The sequence below is a fragment of the Jaculus jaculus genome, chromosome 9, assembly GCF_020740685.1.
Source record: "Jaculus jaculus isolate mJacJac1 chromosome 9, mJacJac1.mat.Y.cur, whole genome shotgun sequence".
NCBI lineage: Eukaryota > Metazoa > Chordata > Mammalia > Rodentia > Dipodidae > Jaculus > Jaculus jaculus.
In genome coordinates, this window is record NC_059110.1 from 30,453,306 (window position 1) to 30,475,968 (window position 22,663).

Sequence of the window (22,663 nt, forward strand, 5' to 3'; positions counted from 1 at the left end):
ATTCTAATTTGCTCAGGTGCTAAGGAATATTTAATTTGCTTGAACTGTTAAGATTTTTCACACTGCATTTAGCTTGGGTACTATAAGTTGGTTTTCTTCATTATAAAATTTCAAGCTGTGTATCATGTTCCCTTTTTGTTACTGCCTATTAACTCTTTGGCAAAACTAGCAACATGGGAAATCAAATCAGATAAAGGACTTTTTCTTGTTAGTTTCTTAGCAAACTTTCAAAAAAAATCCTTTGAGTTAATAACTGGATATCTCATGTTCAAATTTCTACTTCAGTTATAAATATTACTTTAGTTAAATATAAAATATTAGTATCAAAATTATACTAATGCTTCATCTCTTGATTAATGTTTCAGAAAAGCAAGAGTAGAGGTTTAGTCAGTTTCACATTGCTGAACAAACACCTGACCGAAAGCAGTTTACAGGAGAAAAGAGGTTTACTTTAGGCTTACAGATTCCAGGGAGCACCACCAGTGCTGGAAGAAGCTGGTTTTCTTTCATAGATCCAAGGAGAGAAACACCACCAACAGCTAGCATCACAGAACAGCCAGTTCCACCAGTTCTCCGTACACCTTAAGGCTGCACTCAGTGACATTCCTTTTCCCCAGTAGGGCTCTGCCCACTGGAGACTAAAGATTCAAGCCCCATGTCTATGAGGCCATACATTTAAACGCTATATGCCGATTTTTAAAATTTGTTGGATTTGCAGTTAACTTAAATTTGTTGGTCACAATAACTGGGGTACAGTTGTATTAGTTGGCATAATTTCTGTTAAGAGCATAATCATTTGTTAACTGGATTGCTCGGTTCTGTAATCTGTGGGCTAGACTTTTACAAAGTTGGACACAATCTGTTACCATGAAATAACTGTGTATATTTATAGGAAATGGGCTTTTAGTTGATAGATACAGGTCAATAATATGTCCTTTGTATTCATAACATATCCCTAGAAGAAATTGCGGGATTTTGTTTGCATTTGATGTGTTATAATAATGAACAGGAACCTAGCTCTTTATAGTATTTTTAAAGAAGTTTTGAATTTGAGGTAATCATGACTATAATTTTTCTTTTGGTTTTTCAAAGTAGGGTTTCACTCTAGCTCAGGCTGACCTGGAATTCACTAAGTAGTCTCAGGGTGGCCTTGATGATCCTCCTACTTCTGCCTCCCCAGTGCTGGGATTAAAGGCATGCACCACCACGCCCGGTGATTATAATTTAAGTATGGTAGAATTTCACTTTGTAATCCATGAAAACTAGAACATTGCTTACCTCTAGATGTACCTGTGAAAGTATGAAGGTAACTTTAGGTTGTTAGAGGAAGTTAATATCCCTTTATTAGTGTTTTTCATCATGTTTACATGTTATTAAATAATAACAAGTATTGCTTTATGTCATAATCAGAAGAAGCAGTTAGTAATTAATGCCTCATTTCATGTTTCCTTTTGGTTGCTGTGACTGTCTTCTGCAAATGTCTGCTTACTTATTTGAAAATGAATGGCTCTTGTAAGGTAAGGAGTCTTATTTTCTTCCTTTGACGTTTCAGATGATAGTGTTCAGAGTTCTGACCCTCAGTCCAATGATCATTTGTACTGCAGTGGCAAATCCTTTGACTTTTGTAGCTTGGTAGCAAAATGTGGATCACATAATTCTACACTTGTGCCAAGTCACTGTTTACATCATAGGAAAAAGAAACTTGACAGACCTAAAAGTGAAAAGAAACTAGAGTCATGTAAGTCCACCAAAGAGCTTTCACTAGCTGACCTGATTCATGATCTGCCCAGAGATTCTTGTTCCAGTCAACCTTCAGTCGGGTTACCACCCCCAGACAGTCTGGGAAGTCTACTCTCAAAGACTCAAAATGCTGAGTTTTTAAGTCCTCCTGCATTTGAAGGTGTTTCCAAAGATGATTTGGCTTTCAAAGGAATACCAGATTTAAAGTCTTTAATGAGAGAGAACACAGCATCAAATGATTCTTTATTTATTAAGAACAGTTCACTACCTGATTTCCAAAACATTCCAGTGCAAAGTACCTTGGGAAACTTAAGTAGTTTTTTGCACTTACCTAGCTCATTGGAAAATACATCTCTTGATAATTTAAATCCTAGTATAAACACTGAAGTTGGAAACATTTCTTTAGTTGAACAAAGTGCCAGGAATAACATCTTAAGAAGTGACAGGTTTCCACTTTCCCAGTGTGAGCATCCGTCCCTAACAGAACTGCTTCAGGAGCATAAAGGAAGCAGTCCAGGCCAACACACTGCTTCAGCTGACATGTGCATCCAGTCGTCTGCCAGCCTGGGGTCTGTTCCCCTATCACAACTATCCACTCGCTGCCAGTCTTCTAATGGAATATCAGAATTAACAGGGTCTCTGTCATCTCTGGCATTCTGTAAAACTTCTCCCACAAGAGACCTAGAAAATTTGTCACTGTCTGATTTAATTGGAGAAATGATTGATCTAGACCACTCCAAGATTGAGAAAGATTCTTTTGAGTCCAGTTTATCTGAAATGAGGAATCCTGGAATAGATTCAAATATTGATCTTAGTGTCCTGATAAGAACTCCAGCTTTCGATCCACAGCCTATAGTTAACTCATCAGTTGCTCCAACTCCAGGAACTAAAGTTCTGTGTTCAAAGTTAGGGAATAATGCTAACTCCACTAAGGATAGTAAGAAAAATAAGAAAGGCTCTCTTAGTAGGAAACCGCCTTTGTCTGTGTCATGGACCAAAGCCCTTGAAGCTAGGCCATCGGCTTTTGCTTCAACATTATGTCTTCGTTACCCACTGAAGAGCTGCAAGCGGCGTACCCTTGACCTCTACAAGACTTTCCTTTATAGTAGACAAGTTCAAGATGTGAAGGACAAAGAAATAAGTCCTCTTGTAACAATAACACCATTTGACTTCAAATCAGCATCCCCTGATGACATTGTAAAAGCAAATCAAAAGAAAGCATTTGCCAGAGAATAGTAACAAAGAAATTCAGTTACTAATGTAGAGCTTTTTATTTTAATATAAAGTCTTTTTAGTGTAATTTCTGTGTTATGGCATTCAAATTGTGATTTTTATTCAAAGTGTCCTAAGTCAGTGGATCGCAGCTTAGGTTAATAAGTATTTTTGCACTGAAATGGGTTTCTATCTTCTTATGGCAGTGCCTAGCTTTATTTGAGTTGGGTGCCCATAAGGAGCAGATGTTTACAAAGCATTCATGGGGACTTGATGTTGTGAAGCTGAACCTCAGATAGATGCAATAAGATGTTTTCTGGTATAAAATATTTTTGTGCTTTTTTTGTAAATGAAAATGTAATTGCTTGGGATTGTTGTGTAAGGATTATTCTTATGATATTTAGCATAGCTTAGACAAGGTTATATTTTAAAATAGTTTGGTAATCATTCCTAGTTTTATTATTTTTTTTAGGTGAATACTAACACTTTTCTAGAAAATCTTAAAATTCCTGACTTTTCAGAACACTGTGAATAGGTTGAGGTGCATTTTTGATGACAATAAAATGAAATTCTTTTAGGGGACCGTGTAAATATTGAAGTTGGATTAGTACATAATTATTTTTATACATTTTCAAAGCCATGTGCCCAAATTTAAAATAAACATACAGAAGTGTTTTGACCTGAGGCTGCATGTCATTTCAGTAGACAGCTTTATCAACTCTCTTCCCTTTTCCTTACAGTAAATAAAGAGGTGTGGAGCTTCCATTGTGCTCCTGCTGGCTGTGTGCCCAATAGTGACAAGGGGTCAGCAAAGGCAGGTCCAGGAGAACTCTCCTGGTCAGTAGGATGGTTTGCGAAATCCCATGCAGCAGCACCCAGAGCCACTGGGAGTGGTGCTGGTGATGGTGGGGGGAGTAGAGATCAGGATGCTGGTTTCACTCCTCACTTGCTGAGCCAGTCTTTGCGGGCCGGCCTTTGGGAATATGTGTTCCCAGTGACCTCCAGGTGATGATGATGCCTGCTTCTACTTGAGGGTCACAGTATAGCTCTCTGACCAACTTGATTTCTAAAAGTCAGGCATCCCAAGGAAAATTGCTAATTGGGAATCGTGGTCTTTTACATAAAATGAACAAGGTAGTCACTACTGGTTCTTGTATAAACAATGTAGTCGTATTTTCAGTCTTGTTTCTTAATGAAAATAATTGCCCTTTTCCTAGGAAAAATATTTTTCACTGGCAGCTGCTTCACTGTACCCTTGATAATTTTTTTTTGTTTTTGGTATTCTTGTTTATTTTGAGAATGACAATCCAACATTTTTAGCTTGGTGTGGGATAATATTCCAATATTTTAGGGCAGTGTGATGTCATGTCCAGTATTTTGGTGGGAAAAGTTAATAACGTTGTTGACCAAATGCTTCTTGAATTAGTGTGGTTCCTCCAAGTTTTTGTTTGCCCTGGGGATGGAGTCCATACCTTATGTATGGTAGAAAATGCTTTTTTTTTCAGTGATGCTTAGGAGATGATAAGATTCACAAGGTTGATGATTAGTATTAAAGTTAGAAGTACCTTAGGCTGATCTGGTCTCTAGTCTTGAGCCTTCCATTAGTTTGCAAGCGTCATCGTGTGACTTGCCAACTAGATTTGTGTGTAGGCCATGTCCAGCTTAGAATTCACATGGATTTTAAGAATTCATATCTGGTAAGCATTCCTGATAGATTAAGCCCTCCCTCTATGAGTGATTTGCTTTGCACACGTAGCCACACATTCTTTCTTAACCCACATTGAAGATAAATGGTGATACTGTTTTAATTCCATTCCAGACAAACTCATTTTCAAGTGGAAGTATGGGATTGATAAGCCATATAGCTGACTTTGTGAACTGTGTGCCTGTTGTTGACCGACTAGCATTGAAACTATCACTTAGGGAATACATTTTGTGGAGAAAAGTTCAGTACTCATGCACATGCAAGCACACATGTGTATACCACACACTTTTTTTTAGGTAAAGTCCCAGTCTTTCTATTTTTCTTGTCTTGGCTGCTGGCTGCTGGCAAGTACCTGACAAGCAGTGCCCTTTTGACTACGGGAATGTCATAATGTCTGCAATTCAGAGGGTAAACCTAGACATCTCCCTCCTGCCATCCTGGGCACTGGCCCTGATGAAGAGAGGAGTGAGTGCCTGCTTATTCTCGGATGAGCCCTTTGATGATGATTGCTTGCACTAAGTGCATGTTATTTGGGAGCTCAGGGTTGATTAGTGTGTAGGGTTTACTCTCATTTTTAGTTCATGTACCAATTTTGAGATGCAAAGCATTTTTTCCTGTATTAGATCAAATGCAGTAACTTATTTTAGGGGATGGAACTTTATAATTGTAGCCTGAAGAATATAAAAGACAGTCAAAGTGATCGTGTGCACTCCTCTTCTTTGCCCTTTGCCTTCTGAAGTCATGGTTCTTACAGGTAACTGACAAGATTCAGTGCTTCGTTGTTCTGCATAGCACACTTGACCTTCCTTTTGTTTTACTTTTTCTTTCTTTACTACTTAGGGGCCTTCTGGCCTGTTTCCCTCCACTTACCTTTGAATCCTTCTTTCTTGAATTTTGGCCCTTTTCTTCGCATAAAAATAGTGATAACTATCCTCATTGTTTTAGAATTCAGTGAGGTATCATGTAGCTGATTTTCATAGAAGAGATACAACTAGTCAGGTGCTCTGCATGTATAAGGCAGCTTTAAGGGAAAACAGTGAAGAGGAACTAATGAATTCTTAAATGACTATTTATGGTTTATAGTGACCTTGACTACATTTAAATTAAATTATATATTGAAAAAGAACTATGTCAGCAAGTTTTGTGTTTTATGATCATGAAAATATGTATTTGGTTATGAAATTAGTATTCTAGTAGTTTTGAGATTGTTCAATGCCATTTTTCAATAATGGAATGTTTATGAGCAAAGATGATAATTGTTAGAAAGGGAGGGGTAAATGCTTGTTTCTACACCATTTTTTGTCTTGTTTTGTTTTTTTAACTCTTTGTATATATAATTACATAAGACTCGTTGTAATTGTATATTTTTAGTTTTTAGACTGTGAAAGACTTGTCATATTTTGAGTCTGTGTACACACTTCTATAAAACTACTTTGAAAGAAATTATGATTTGGAGATTTTCTTAAATCAAGAGTGAAAACTATACTTACCCATTAGAGATTTCCATGTAAACTTGGAATTTCAGAATGTTATTTGGGAAATGTATGCAGAAGGTATTGCTTTGTTTCTATAAACAAACTGAAAAACAAGTCTAGTTGTGAAGACTTTCTTCTAAGATACTTGTCATTTAGAATTCTTATTTTCTATACTGTAAAATCCCCCCCCCCCCACACACACAGTGAATTACATGGAAACACTGCTCATTCTCACATAGGTTATGATAAATATTGGGAATGTGATTGCCAAGGTGACTGGTAGCTGAAAGAATGAGCATTGCCCATTTCTGATGTTCTCTTGCTAGGATTATATTAATCCACTTCAAGAACATTTTAGGTGCAGAAGACATACCAAGATGAAGAAAGTGAGGATTCTTTTCCCTCACAGGGGAGGGTGTTCAGTGTTGGAGCATATATAACATACTTTTCAAAGCTGCTTTCTTTGTATCTTCATCCAAACTGCCAACTCCTCTTTCCTGTCTTTATTATTAGTGTCACCATCTCCAGGTGCCCAGATCAGAAACTTAGTGTCATCCTTAGTTCCTTTCTCCCTTGCCTGTTCTAATTGATTACCACTCTTTTATTTTATTTCTAACTTGTAAATAAGTGTTTATTCATATACATGTATCTCTAAATGGTGTCAGTGTGTGTCATGTGCAGTAAATACATTTTACAGAGTTACTGTATATGCCGAACAGTAAATACTGAAACATTGTTCTTACTAAAAATAGACAGTTAGGTAGGTTTCTTTTGAGCCCCTGGTCACATCTCCATTACCCAGTCACTGTAGAACCTTGTGTTGAATGTGGCTCTGCTGAAGATATTACTCAGTATATATTACTATATCTTATTCATATTGAACTCACAGAAATGTGAGCTAGATGAGGCATTAAGTCATGTGCTATTTTTATTTGGAATGTACATCACAGCCTTCTTGTGCTTCAAGATACTGGCCAAGTATGTCAGTACAATTCTTGCAAGCCATTTTAAACAGCAGTTGTCAACAAAAAGCAAAGAAAAAGGAAACTGTGATTCTTAATCAGGTGTGTCCATGGGTCACACACATGGCTGTGTGAGGTCCATGGGCTGCATGCATCCCTGGACAGCTATGAATGTGGCCTTTCATGTTTGTAGATGACATCATATTGCAGTGGCAAAAGGTTGGATAGATATCCGTGCACCAAGTGAACCATGACAAGTACACCTGTATTTCAGAGCGGAACAGGAAAACATTGTCTCTGTAGTTGACCTCATCTCTAGTTAACTTTGTCTGGGAACTTGCATGATGGTGACTCAGGTTGTTCATGCTGTGCACATGTGTGCAGTTGATGGCCACAGTGCTGCACATAGTGATTTGGGGGTTACAAATATGTGTTAGTGGCCATGTGAATTGAGGGGTTTGGAATCCATAAATATTGAAGACTGTATATTGTTTTGCCTACCACTTTCCATTTTCTATTCTTTGAACATGTTTGTTTTTGAGAGAATTACTACTGAAGCATATTGACATTTCTTTTCAGTTTATTTCCTTCCAAAATACATTTCACACTATGGCTATAGTAGTTTCTCTTAGAGTAAGTTATTTTATTTCCAAACCCCTTTTATGAACTCACACCTCTTCGCTTATCTCGCTGGGCTTCCTCGTTCTCTTTTCCCTTTTCCCCCTTCCGCTTCTCTCCATTTGGAGTTCAGATGTCACTTCATTCCCAAGCTGGGGGAGGGGACTGTGTATGCACCTACTTGTACACTGTATTTGTCATCTTACCTTGTGAAATATCACTCCCTTCACCCTTGCATTTATGCAGACACTCTCTGCTGTAACTCTCTCTTCCTCACAGCACTCTGTCCTCTGACATCGTGTGTGCGCGCACACACACATTTCATACAGGTATCATATACATGTTGCATATTGTTCTCCCCAAAGTGTGCATGTGTATTGTACATACATGAATACAAATACACTTGTGCATATGGGTACTGTTAATGGTTCTCTCCAATCTGAACTTCTAATAAAGTATTTTCTGATAAACAGATTGATCTCAATCACTTAAAAAGCTGCACAGAGCCGGGTGTGGCAGCACATGCCTTTAATCCCAGCTATTGGGAGTTTGAGGCCATTCTGAGACCAAACAGTGAATTCCAGGTCAGCCTGGACTAGATGAGAGCCTACCTCAAAAACAAAACAAATAAATAAATAAGAAGCTGCCTAGAGTTCTATAATATGATTATGTCATAAACTGCCAGCCCTTGTTGAGCATTTTAAGTGTCTCCACTTCCTATTACTAATGATACCAATGTGAGCATCCTGCATTTCTTAACACTAAAGTTTTAAGCCAAAAAAGTATACTTTAAAATTTGATAAATATTGCCTAATTAATAAAGGTTCTACTAGTTTTCTTTTCACTAGATTATTAAATGTTTATGCCCCAATTTTTTTTTCTTTTTATTTTTTTGAGGTACGGTCTCACTTTAGCTCAGGCTGACTTGGAATTGACTGTGGAGGCTTAGGGTGGCCTTGAAGTCATGGTGATCCTCTGCTTTGCAAATGCTGGGATTAAAGGTGTGTGCCACCATACATGGCTTATGGTCCAGTTTTTACAGTTAGTGATATTACTTATTTGTAAGTAATTTGTAAGTAACCCAAGCTATTATCAGAACCTATTTTTGGTTTCTTTTTTCTTTCATTAATGAATGAGACTGCTTGTCTTTTTATATATTTAAAGCCATTTATATTTTTCTCAGCATTGTCAACTCTTGAACTTTACCCATTTTTTCTAGTTTCATTTTCATAAGTTTTAGGGATATATGTATAGATGTGTTTGTTACATGTATCTGTATGTACATATTCATATATTAACAAAATTAGTCTTTGGAATAATTGTTATTTCTGATTTCTATCTGTTGTTTTTTAGGATTTCTGCTTATTTTTTGGACAGTGTTCACTTTAGCACAAGATAGCTTAGAATTCATTCTGTAGCCCAGGTTACTTGTAATGAAGGCTTCAAAGCTCTGAGACAACAGAACAGCACCATCATGCTTATGCTTATACATTTTCAGGTTTTACATGTTCAGATTTACCTGCTAGGAGGCATTGTCTGGAAGTTCTGCTTATAATGCTTAGAACTAATAATGATAAATTAATTTAAAAGTAAAATCATTCATTGTTCTGATACCTTTGGCATATTCTTTATTTTTCATCTTTATAGAAAGGTAGGTTTATCATTAGATCTTATATTGAATTTTAAATTCTTTCTTTTGAAATACCAGCTGTGACTTACACTAACTTCTTTGTCTGTGTTGGGACTCTACTAATAAAATTTAAGTTATAGCTTTTTATTTTGTTTTCCATACTTTGTTCCTTTTTCATGATTTTCCTTAGTTATTTCAAATAGCTTTTTTACTTTTCCCATTTAAGCTTTAATGAGTGGATATTAATACTACAAAACATTAATTTTTATTTATTTATTTGAGTGTGGCAGAGAGAGAAAGAGGCACACACAGAGAGAAAATGGGCCTGCCAGGGCCTCCAGCCACTGTAAACTAACTCCTGATGTGTATACCTCTTGTGCATCTGGCTAACTTGGGTCCTGGGGAATTGAGCCTCGCACTGGGGTCCTTAGGCTTCACAGGCAAGTGCTTAACTGCTAAGTCATCTCTACAGCCCACAAAACATTTTTTTGAGAAACAAAAACACTGTAGCTATCAAAGACTCTCGATAATCTTAAGCATTACCTCCTGTTTCCCTTACGGATGTTCTCGTCTCTCTTTGTGATGGTAGGTTTCTCCTTAGAGTGTTGGAGTCTGTTTGCTACCATTTTATGTAAGGTGATACCATCTGTTGGTAAAGTTAGGTTACAGTTGTTGGTCAAGAATCCTTATGTAGCCCAGTCTCGTTCCAACCCACAATCCTTCCTCAGTATTCTGAATACTAGATTTATAAGTGTCTGCCTCCACACCCAGCTCCCATAGTTATTTTCAAATTCATTGGCTTGTCATACATTATTAGGCCTCTATTTGTGTGATTTTGATTGAATTCTGTTCTTTTCCTTCTAAAATATACATGTCAAAATATTTCTTGAGTTATTAAGAATTTGAAAGTGCTTTAGATTTTCATGACGAATAATAATAAATAGATTGGGTTCTCTTCTTAGAGTCTTCCTTTCATGTCAGTCTACTAATGCCGTGTGTGACTAGTGTGTTGCTTTCTAATGGCTATGGCCAAATAACCTGGCAAAAAGCAACATAAGGGAGGGTTTTTTGAGGGTATAGCCCATTACTGTGGGGAAAGTATGGCCCACTTCAAGGTGGAAGCAGTGTGTAGCTGGGGCTCCTTATATCCGGTAGGCCAGGAAGCAGAGAGAGAGATGGATTAGGCCAAAAGTAGGGCTGGACAAATACCCCCAAGACTTGCTCCGCAGTGACCCACTTCCTAAGCCCCACCTCCTGCATATAGCTTCTCAAAACAGTGCTTCCTGCTGGGAACCAAGTGTTCCAACACGCAAACCTATGGGGGCATTTCATACCTAGCATAATTAGCTAGCTTGATTCGGTTTTTTGTGTCTAGAGTGACTTATTTCAGCAGCAGTTTTTTACTCCTATTTCCGTGTTTAGTGCTGGCTTTCTTTCCAGCTCTTACTCTTATTTTTATCAGTTTTTTCATCCTTTGTATCTTTGTTTAAGTTCCTCTCAGAGATAGTAACTTTGCTATATTTCATGTAATAGAATGTAAAACTGCTTGTTTTCCTCATTCATATATTGTGCATTTCTTATCTTTTAACTTATTTTTATTGTTTAGAGGCCTAGAGTAACTTCCTATACCTTTATGTCCATCTTGTTGGAATATTTCTCATATTTGAGAGAGATTTTTTTTTTTTTTTTTGACAGTGTCACAGTACGTTTGAAGGATAATGTGGGGAGGATGAGCCTGGGCTGTCTTTCACTCTTGAACTAGTTGCATTCTTTTCAACATTTCTTTTTCTTCCTTAGAGGCAAGGCATGAACCCGAAAAGGTTTTTATGACCTCCTTGTTTGTCCTTGTTGATAGTCTTGTCACCTGAAACCTATGAAAGTGAGAAGAAAACATCCCCTGAAGTATAAAACTAACCCTACTTTTTTTCCCCCCTTGGGAAACCTAGAAGTTGCATACAAACAGTATTATCGATTCAAAGGAAGTTTTTGGCAGAATAGCCTTCCTTTTTATAGATTAAAATTTTGTAAACTGTGGGCTAACTCCACAATGCACGACCCATTTACATCAACAAGGAGGGTCCATTGGTAGGGGGTAGATCATGGATGAGCCTAAACAATGGTACCAAACTGCCTGTATTTGCTGAAAAGAAAACTAATAAAATAAATTTAAAAAAATTTTTGTAAACAAACTAACTAGAAGATGAATACTTTACCAGAATGGATATAATTTGCATTGTGTAAACTTAGGCTTACCCTTTTATGCATGTTTTTCTAACTGGGCTTATTTTGAATCTTTTGTAAAAGAACGTGACATTAAGAAAAATGTATTGATAAAAAGAAAAAATAAAAAATAAAAAATAAAGGGGCTGGAGAGATGGTTTAGTGGTTAAGCGCTTGCCTGTGAAGCCTAAGGACCCCGGTTCAAGGCTCGGTTCCCCAGGTCCCACGTTAGCCAGATGCACATGGAGTTCGTTTGCAGAGGCTGGAAGCCCTGGCGCGCCCATTCTCTCTCTCTCCCTCTATCTGTCTTTCTCTCTGTGTCTGTCGCTCTCAAACAAATAAATAAAAAATGAACAAAAAATTAAAAAAACAGAAAAATGTATTGAGGGAAAGTGGGGGGTGTCTATAAATCTGGAAGAAGAAGAGTCAGATATAGTTTAAATTTTACATTTTTTATAGTAAGCATCTGGCATTATATGGGTATTGAGGAATCAGATGCAGGCCAGTAGGCTTTGCAAGTAAGCACCTTTAACTGCTGAGCCATCTTCCCAGCCCATTCTTTTTTTTTTTTTTTTTGGTCCCCAGCCCATTCTTAAAAAATATTTTTAACATTTATTTCAGAGAGAGACAGACAGACTGGTTGTTCCTTTGAAATCAGATAGATAATTAAGACAGTTTGTTGTTTAAAAGTGTTGCAGACTTTGGAGAGACAGACTTCAGGGTATTTCGGTTATTATTTTAAAACAAAGCTACTAGTTTTTGTTAAATTTTCTTTACATAAATACTTGCTTGCCCATATTGGTTGGTCTCTTATACATCATTTCCCTTTCCTTTTGAATTTCATCTAGTTTTCTCCTCAAAAGCATTCAGTTTAAAATGAAGGCCTAAATTTATGATAAGGACAGGATTATTCTTTTGTAGTAGTAGTAGTATTTTTCAAAATATTTTATTCCCTATTTATTTATTTGAGAGAGTGAGAATGAGCATGCCAGGCTTCTAGGCAGTGCTGACATACTCCAGACATGTGCCCCGCCATGTATGTGTATGTGGCTTATGTGGGTACTGGAGAATCAAGCCTGAGTCCATAGGCTTTGCAGGCAAGTGCCTTAACTGCTAAGCCATCTCTCCAGCCCAGCAGTATTATTTTTGTAGTAACGATCTATTAAACATCTCTGTTTCTTGGTTAGTGGTTTTTTTACTTATGTGGTGTGCACAAGTGTGTATTTCTGTGTGTGCAGGTGTTGTGCATGTGGGTGTGGGGGCCAGAGGACAACCCTCCACTAACATTCCTTAGGTACTGCTCACTGTTTTTGAGACAAGGTCTCTCACTGGCCTGGAACTCCTAGAGTAAGCTAGACTAGACCTGCTGCCAGTGAGCCCCAGGAGTCCACCACTCTGTACCCAGTGCTGGGATTAGAAGCGTGCACCACCTTTGCTGGCCTTTTTTATATGGGTTCTGGGGCTTGAACTAATGTAATATCCTTATCTTGCAAGGCACACAGTTTATTGACTGAGCTATCACCTTACTGCTTAAACAAACCTTATATATAGCCTGTGCTTTGAATATGTTTACCGTGTTATTTGTAATTATACTGAGGTCATGACTACCAGATCTTTGAGGTCTTTACAGCAGATTCTCCTCAGATCATTAAGAGAAGACAACCATAAGCATTTGCACTGAGATCCTTTTATCCTGCCGTGTTCACTGATCTGCGCTTGTCTTCAGACATCACCAGAATGAATGGGAAAGATGGTCAGAATTTTATGAGGAGGTGCAGTTTGTTCCCTTCTCAGGTCAAATATATCCATTTTATAAAACTCATTTTTATTTTTATTTATTTATTTGAGAGAGAAGGACAGAGAGAGAATGGGTGTGCCAGGGCCTCCATCTGCTGCAATCGAACTTGATGCATGTTGCGTCACCTTATGCATCTGACTTACATGGGTCCTAGAGTATCGAACATGGGTCATTTGGCTTTGCAGGCAAGCGCCTTAACCACTAAGCCATCTTTCCAGACTGTGTCCATCATTAATTTTTTATAAATTTATGTGTGAGAGAGAGCAGACATGGGTATGCTAGGGCCTCTTGCCACTACAAATGAACTTCAGCTCTATGCATCACATCATGCATCTGGCATTATGTGGGTATTGAGGAATCAAATCCAGGCCAGCAGGCTTTGCAAGTACATGCCTTTAACTGCTGAGCCATCTTCCCAGCCTTTTTTTTTTTTTTTTTTTTTTCTGAGGTAAGGTCTCACTCCAGCTCAGGCTGACCTGGAATTCACTATGTAGTCTCAGGGTGGCCTCAAACTCTCACCAATCCTCCTACCTCTGCTTCCCGAGTACTGGGATTAAAGGCATTGCGCCACCATGCTCGGCTTTCCAGCCCATTTTTTAAAAATATTTTAACAATTTATTTCAGAGAGAGATGGACAGACTGGCTGTTCCTTTGAAATATATTTTCTTTGAAAAGTTATTATCTATTACTGAGTATTTTAATTCAGTCAATAAGAGGAGTTTCATATACTTTTGTACAGATAACTTCAAAAATTAATTGGCTTTCTACTTAAAATTATGTAGGCATTTTGAAAGGAAGTGGTTGATTTCAGTGAAGAAACATAATAAGTTCGTAGTGTTCTGAGATGTTAAGATTCTTGCTGTGTACACACCTACACTGGAAGAACTGAAACACTAATTCCTTAATGTGAAAAGAATTTTGCTTCTTAGAGCAGTTTTCTTCATGAATGTTTAGTAAAATATATGAATTGTGTGAATGGTACATAGTATTTTTTAATCCTAATTACTTTGCTTTATAAAGCTATAAAGCTTACAGATTATTTATATATCCTTATATCTATGTGTTGGTCATGTGCCTTGTAATAATTTTTCTAAGTTTATCTTTTAGTTTTCTTTACTTAGGATCTTTTTTTTTTTCCCAAGTAAGATAATTTAAAGCTCTGTTTTCATTATGCTTGTCTTGTAATACTCAAGTTTCCTGCATGAATTAAAAAAAAATCCTCATCTGTTAGGTTAACATATTCTAAATTTTCTTGAGGGAATTGCTGTTTTAATTTTTTGTGCAAAAAAAGTAGAACTTTAGTTTTGTTCAGATTTTCATTATGCTCTTAATGCATCACCTTGTATGCTGGTGGCTGGTGTTGTGAAGTAAAGGGGGGGGGCTAGCTCTGGAACGGTGTCAGTAAGAATGCCGGCTCTGTAGGAACCCATGTGCTGCTGCGTTTCTCTGAGGGGTGGTCTCTTCTTTAAATGGTGACAATTATTATCTGGGTAACATATAATCATACTTAGAGTATAAATAATATTATCTAATATTAGATTAATTTATCCTTTAACCCAACAGGACCTACTACATAATAGTTCCTGAAAACAATTTTATTTTCTCTTTCCTTACTAATTGCTTTAAAATCCTTAGAGAGTTTATTCTGGATATTGGCGCCATTACCAAATCTTCTCAAGCCATCTAGGAATGAGTCTTGGCTCCACAGATTTCAGCCATGTGCACTGTAAGATTTTTATTTCTCCATACTTTATTCAAATGTTAATATTTTTTCTGAATTTATTTTGTAACCCAAAATTATTGATTCTCATTGCTCATTTTCATAGTGCACAATTAGGTTAGATTACTTGGATTTAGATTCTTGCTGAACAAAATATCTGCTGTGACATTTAGCAAATTACTTACTAAGTCACAGTTCCCTTATATGGAGTTGTGGGGTTAAATTTCCTAACTTTGAAGCCATTATAGCATTTTTTAAAAACTTTTTTTGTTCATTATTTATTTATTTATTTGAGAGTGACAGACACAGGGAGAAAGACAGAGGGAGAGAGAGAGAGGATGGGTGCGCCAGGGCTTCCAGCCACTGCAAACGAACTCCAGACGCATGCGCCCCCTTGTGCATCTGGCTAACGTGGGACCTGGGGAACCAAGCCTCGAACCGGGGTCCTTAGGCTTCACAGGCAAGCGCTTAACTGCTAAGCCATCTCTCCAGCCCAACCATTTTAGCATTTTTGACATACAAGAGAAACTCATGGCATTTATCAAATATGCTGTCTTTACCTTGTTCATAGTTAATATTCCTAAGGTTAAAGTAGACTGGATTAACATGACTTTTTAGGGAGAGGTTCATAGTAGATATCTGAGGATACATAGGTGATCTCTCAGTTTAGAGTCAGTGAAGTCAAAAGCCTAGGAAAGAACAGTGAAGAACACTGGAGGGTTTATATTATTTCATTCTATAAAGTTTAAAGACTTTTTTGGCTGTTATTTCTCTGGTCTAACAAAATTTTCCATCATGAAAATATATTTACAATAAATTATATTTTTAATGGAATGTTGTTAGTACCACATTAATACCTTTATTTCATTAGTCTTTTAAGTAGGAGTACCTTTAAAATACATATTTTTATTTGTTTATTTGAGAGAGAGAGAAAGAACGAGAGCAAGCAAGTATGGGTGCACCAGGGCCTCCTGCCACTGAAAACAAACTAGACACATAAACCACTTTGTGCATCAGGCTTTATTAGGGTACTAGGAAATTGAACCAGAGTGGGCAGGCTTTACAAGCAAGCATTTTTAACCACTAAATCATCTTTCCAGGCCTCGAATTTCTTAAAAGAATTTTTTTTAAGTATTTTTATTTAATAGAATGAGACTATGTCATGCCAGGGCCTCATTTTTTTATTATTTATTTGTAAGCTGAGAGAGTGCCAGTGTCCTTTGCCACTGCAAACAAACTGCAGAGGCATGTGCTGTTTTGTGCATCTGTCTTTTCTTGGGGACTGGGTGATTGAACCTGGACCATTAATTAGGCTTTGTAAGCAGGTACTATTGACCACTGAGTCATCTCTTCAGCCCAAGTAGAAAAATTCCTTTTGCTATAATGGTCATAATATCATAACAAATTTATTATGTATACTAGGTTTTGTTTCTGTCTCAAGATATATAATGCAATAATCTAATACAGGTTGAAAATTATTTTAAGGTTTATATTTTTTAAAATTGGTTAGTTTGATGATGTTTCCATAAAATTGAAGTGGATGTTAGTGTTTTCTCCTTTAGCATAGTAAGTGATGGATACTGCATTTATGCTACAAGGGTATATTAAAGTGAATGATTCAGACAGATAAATCACATTGTCAAATGTACCATTGAAGGAAGTGGTTTAGTCTCTAGCTTAGTTGGGGTGCTTTGTCAGGGTTCATCTGATACCTAGAAATTTAATGTTTAGTTAGATTCAGTGACATTATTTATTGGAAGTAGTTTTTCTCTTGAAATTTTGAAAAATCAGTTTCTTTGAAATTTTATTAATCTTAAATCTTTGTGGATGTGAATGTATGTGTTGGTATATCAAAATCTATTAATAGAAAAATGATAGCAAAATGGGTACTTATCTGGAAAAGCATTTTTTTCTTCAGTGTTTTTTCAAAAAAACTTTAAAAATTTTATTTATTAGAGACAGAGAGAAGGAGGGACAGAGAGGTTAAGAGAGGGAGAGAGAATGGGTGCGCCAGGGCCTCCAGCCACTGCAAACCAACTCCAGATGCATGCACCACCTTGGGCATCTGGCTTATATGGGACCTGAAGAATAGAACCTGGGTCCTTAGTCTTCACAGGCAAATGCCTTAACCATTAAGCCATCTCTCCAGCCCCCTTCAGTTTTTTTTTTTTTTTTTTTTTTGAGGTAGTGTTTCACTCTAGCCCAGGCTGACCTGGAATTCACTATGTAGTCTCAGGGTGGCCTCGAACTCATGGCGATCCTCCTACCTCTGCCTCCCAAGTGCTGGAATTAAAGGCGTGTGTGCCACCATGCCCGGCTCTTCAGTGTTTTTTAAATTTAAGTTGTTTTGATCTGAATGACTTCAAGTTGAGAATTTGCCTTACATTGTAGGAATTTATTGTGGATTTATTATCAATGTTTTTAAACTGCACAAACATAAAAAACCTCTTGAAATGTCTCAAATTACCCTTCTGCAGTATAAAAGTAATGCATTTTTAATGTAGAAAATGGAGGGCAACTGGGTGTAGCGGCACATGCCTGTAGATCCTGGCACTCTGGAAGCAGAAGCAGGAGGACCTCGAGTTCACAGCATGCCTGGGTTGCACGAGTAAGACCCTGTTTCAAAAAAGAAAACTAAATTAAAAAGCTGTGTGAGAAGGGTAAGTGAATCGTTCATGACATCCTTATCCAAAGAAAATAGTGCTTTGTATATTTTCTTTTAGGTTTCCTTTTTTTTTTTTTTTTTTAAATTTTGCTTTTTCAAGGTGTAGAGTCTTGTTCTAGCCCAGGCTGATCTGGAATTCCCTTGGTAGTCTCAGGGTGGCCTCGAACTCTTGGCAGTCCTCCTACCTCTGCCTCCCAGGTGCTGGGATTAAAGGTGTGTGCTACCACGCCCAGCTTTTTTTCTATTTTTGTCCTTTCTATTATAGTCTTAGAGTGCATAACTCCCTTCATGCAGGGTTTCATGCATTCTAGGCAAGTGCTATACCGTTTAATATTTTTTGCATTTACTTTCAGATTTTATATAAAGAAGCAGCACCTTGTTTTGATTTGGTTTGAGAACATTTTTCCTAGGTAACCATTTTTATGTAGTACTCTATGTTGATAGTATGGACTTGTGCACACACTGTGCAGTTGATGCCATTTAGAGATTCGTGGTCTGTGTGTGGGAGAGAGAGTCGCACTGATCGGCTGAAGTGTTATTTTTTAAAACGACCATGAGGCAAAAGCCTTAAAAGGTCACGTTACTAGTTTCCTGACTTCAGGTAGGTAGCTCTTAAGATCTCCTTCCGTTACAAACACCACTCAACATTAGGTAGGTGGTTACAGTTTGCAAAGAATTTTAAGCTGGCCTGGAAAACTGCAAATTAGCTGAGCCGCACTTCTTCATCTATAATAAATGTTTTATGCCAGATAAATACTTCTGCCCATGACCTCTGACCTTGTCAGCCTCACTTGGTGTCTCTCAGAGATAGTGATTTTTAAATGGGGAAGGAGAATGTCCATGGTTTTTTTTGGTCTGTTTCTCCCAAGGTAAGAATCACTAAATGAGAAGATAGGCTGCCTTTTCCTTATATAATACCATATATTTTATTAAATATTCCAATGCCTAGTATTACTGTGCACTGGGCTGTTTTAAACCACACAAACATAAAAAACACCTTCTGAAATACCTTTTTAAAAAAAATTCTATTTATTTATTAGAAAGAAAGATACAGAAATAGGCAGGTACAAGAGAGAGGGAGAGAATGGGCATGCCAGGGCCTCCCACTGCAAACGAACTCCAGATGCGTGTGTCCACTTGTGCATCTGGCTAATGGGGTTCCTGGAGAATCGAACCTGGGTCCTTTGGCTTTGCAGGCAAACGCCTTAACCGCTAAGCTGTCTCTCCAGCCCCTTCTGAAATAATCTTAAATTAGATTTGAGAAGTTAGTTTTGAAGAAAGTAGCTTTGAGCTCGTAGGTCATTGGAGAGGTAAGACACATACTATGTTTTAGTATTTTTGTAGTACAGACAGAAAACTGTATGTATTGCGTGATATACAGCAAAGGTCTTTCAGACTGAAATCACCATAGTTTTGGTCTAAGGCTTTCATTTTTGTATGTGGCCTAAAATTGAGAGCATACACTGAGTACCCTAGGACCTGAATATGCCTGTTCTTCCTCCTGAAGATCAGCTTGAATGTGGTAAGACAGTATCCAGGTGTTTGTTATTAGAAGAGTAATTAATAGCCTAGCCTCATACTTTTCCCACTACAAATTAAGATTGCATTAGACTGCATGTTTCTTCATCAAGTAGAGAATTGTCTGATTGTTAGTCTCTGTGTACATCCAGCATATCCTTAGGTGATTTAGAAATGCAAGCATTAAACCTAATCCAAATAATTGGTTTTAGAATGAGTGTTTTAGAACTATCTGAGTACAATACTTAGTGCAATTGGGCCTCATTAAACCCACAGAATTGGGATCTGGACGAAGAATCTTCATTTGCTAGTTCTTGAGTCTCAGTTTTTCTGTGAATTAAATTTAGCTTTAAAAATGACCTTAAGTCGTCTTGTGACTGTGACCTCCAAATGTCCTGAGGGGGTGCATCCCGAAGTCACAGCAAGTGGAGAGGGGAAGACTCCTTGGAAGCCAGCTGGAGAAAAGAAGAGCAAAAGTTTCATTGATCTACGTGGGAATCCAGTCAAATGTTCCTGTTTTAAAGTTCTCAATAAAATATGTTAAAAGTAAACCACATGAAACCAAAGTTCCATTAATCATCCATGTGATCTTAGCTGTGTAATCGTCCTCTGTAAACGATGGGTTCCAGCAAATGGCGTCTGAAAACAAGGACCCCGGATTGCTTATGTATGTGTCTTGATTCCATTCAAGGACTCAGTCCTTCCATGTACAGAAAAAAACAATACTTATTCTCCACCTCCTTGTCCATTGACATCTTCCATTAGCTGTGTGAACTTTGAGTGCCTTCAAGTGTTCCAACAGCATGCACATTTCTTCATTCTCTCAACCTCATGGTCTGTGGCCATCCATTCTGAATGTGCCTCATCCCATCTGTGGACCTGAAAACCTCTTGAATCTCTTTCCTGTGAAGTTTTATGCATATGTCCTAAGGGAATCTTGGCCCCAATATTCATTAACAGCATTTGAATTTCAAGTCATATTCTCTTGGGTTTTTTATTTTAAATTTTGTCTAAATTTTAATTCATCACCATGTTCTATTGTGTTTTCTTTTGTGCCAAAGTTTTCACTCAGCTGGAATCAAGTGTTTGTGGCCTTTCCTAAAATTCTCTTCGTTTTCTTTTAATCTTGTTCATCTTGTCATTGATCCCATCTATTGGAATGAAGGTTACGTGAAAATAGAGTATTGCTCATTTTTGTCTCAGGACCATGTAATCATTTAGCCTGAAAAACTCTGGAATGAGGAGCCAAAATATTATCTGAATAGTGTCTAGCAAAGTCTTTGGTTAGTATTCAGTGTGTGATTTGGAGAAGGAAGTATACTTCCCTGTGAGTGAGAGGGAAAATGTATAAGGACTCTGAGTGAGAAGACTCAGAAGATCCTCACAGACTTCTGAAGGTACCTCACATGTGTAAGTAGCACCATTTACCCTTTCTTTCTCGGCAGAAACTCCTGGGACTTTTCCCCCATCCTGAATCCAGTCAGGTATCGAGGTGCCTGATTTTATCCAGTAATACCTTTTTGAATCTTGTCTTCATTATTCCCAAGTCAGTCCACAGAAGTTCTTACATGTATTTGTTTAACAGTCCTCTAATTGTATGTGTTCAGTCTTGTGTACCTAGAACACATTTTCCATTCTAGTTAGAGTCCAAGTACACATTACAAGTCATAGCTTAAGGATTTTTAGTCTGTTGTATTTCAGAATCAAATTCTTTAAATGGATTTTTATTTATTTATTTATTTGAGAGCGACAGACACAGAGAGAAAGACAGGTAGAGGGAGAGAGAGAGAATGGGCGCGCCAGGGCCTCCAGCCACTGCAAACGAACTCCAGACGCGTGCGCCCCCTTGTGCATCTGGCTAACGTGGGACCTGGGGAACCGAGCCTCGAACCGGGGTCCTTAGGCTTCACAGGCAAGCGCTTAACTGCTAAGCCATCTCTCCAGCCCCAAGAATCAAATTCTTTAATGTTATATACGGTCCTAAATGAATCACGTTGTTGTGGGAGTCGGAGCAGGGCCTGGCATACAGTGTACAAATGCTCTACCACGCAAGTATGTCTTCAGACTAGGTTACCTGCTGGTCTTCTGTTATGTCTAAACCACCGACCTCTCCCTTCATGCCACTTGTACTGATTTCCTGGCAAATGTAAGCTTGTGTCATGTTCTCTGATCCCCCTTCCCTTTTATTTTTCTAATTCCAGGATCAAGTGGGAATCTTTTGATGGACACCTTACTCTCGTCAGCTCTCCTTTATTACAGTTTACATTGTAATGCTGAAGTGTGTTCACATGATAGCCTTTTAGACTTCTTGCATTTCCTTTTTTTTTTTAAATTAAATATGTTGTTTGTTTATTTGAGAGAGAGAGAGAGAGAGAGAGACATCGCGAGCCAAATAGAAGGCAGGGCCTCTAGCCACTACAAACAAACTCCAGACACTTGTACCACCTTGTGTATCTTGCTTTACGTGGGTACTAGGGAATTGAACTTGGGTCCTTTGGTTTTGTAAAGCCAGTACATTCACTCTGCTATGCCATCTTTCCAGCCCAGGCTCTTGCATTTCTTTACAATCAGAATCATGCCTTACTTTTTGGTGTACTTATCCCAGAACCTACTACCGTGCCACATAGGTGGCACATCCCTTCTTCCCATCTTGAATAGCTGTGTGATTGTTAGAGAGTGAGCGTGTGTGTACTGTTCTGGTAGACTGAGAAAAAGTTGATACGTTGGTGGTACCAGAGACCCATTGATGAAGTGCTCTTTGGTGGTGGTGGACATATCACTTATGCAAATGTATCCAAACATCCACAGTAGGTGGATTGCTAGATTTATCTATGGCCATGTAGTAGCAATGCCTGACATCAAGGTCTGTGGTGGCAGAGGTCATATTTTATTGACTTTTCTAATTGACCCATGACTTGGAACCTTTTGCCTTGGAGTGGTCATTTGTACACTATCCTGTTGTATCATAAAAGTATGCATGTAAACTTCTGTACCATGTTCTGTTTCCACTTATCCAGAGGAAACAATTCTGTGGCCTTAAGAGGTCAAATTTTTTACAAAGTCTCCAAGACTGTTTGATCATACAGTGATTAACTTAGCCTCTAGATTCCTACATTATCAAGAAGCATTGGCTCTTTTGCATTAAAACCCACCAATCTTTTAAACAGTAAAAGTAAAATACTGACAGTAATGGTGTTTGCATAGAACATAGAACTAGTATGATGCATAGCCAGGCACACAAGGTTAGAGTGTTAGGGTAGAGAGCCTCATTCTGCATGGGAATAACAAGGAAGAGATCAGTCTTACTACAAAGGACTGTGTGTAGTAGGTTTATGATACCAGAGCCACCAGAGCCATTAGGTATGTTCTAGCAGGTGAATGAAATGAGGAAGGAGATGGT

General features: G+C 37.8%; 1 protein-coding gene across 3 annotated transcripts in view; it reads left to right on the forward strand.

Moving 5' to 3' along the window:
- Positions 1–22,663, forward strand: part of Hbs1l (HBS1 like translational GTPase) — a 77,670-nt gene that overhangs the window by 11,773 nt on the left and 43,234 nt on the right. The window contains exon 5 of one of the 3 annotated variants that reach the window (XM_045158473.1): positions 1,523–6,142. The exons of the other annotated variants lie outside the window; for them this stretch is intronic. Within the exon in view, the coding sequence (XP_045014408.1) occupies positions 1,523–2,976 (1,454 nt within the window). The 3' untranslated portion in view covers positions 2,977–6,142. Of the gene's footprint in view, positions 1–1,522; positions 6,143–22,663 lie in introns of those variants that run through there. 3 annotated transcript variants of the gene reach the window in all.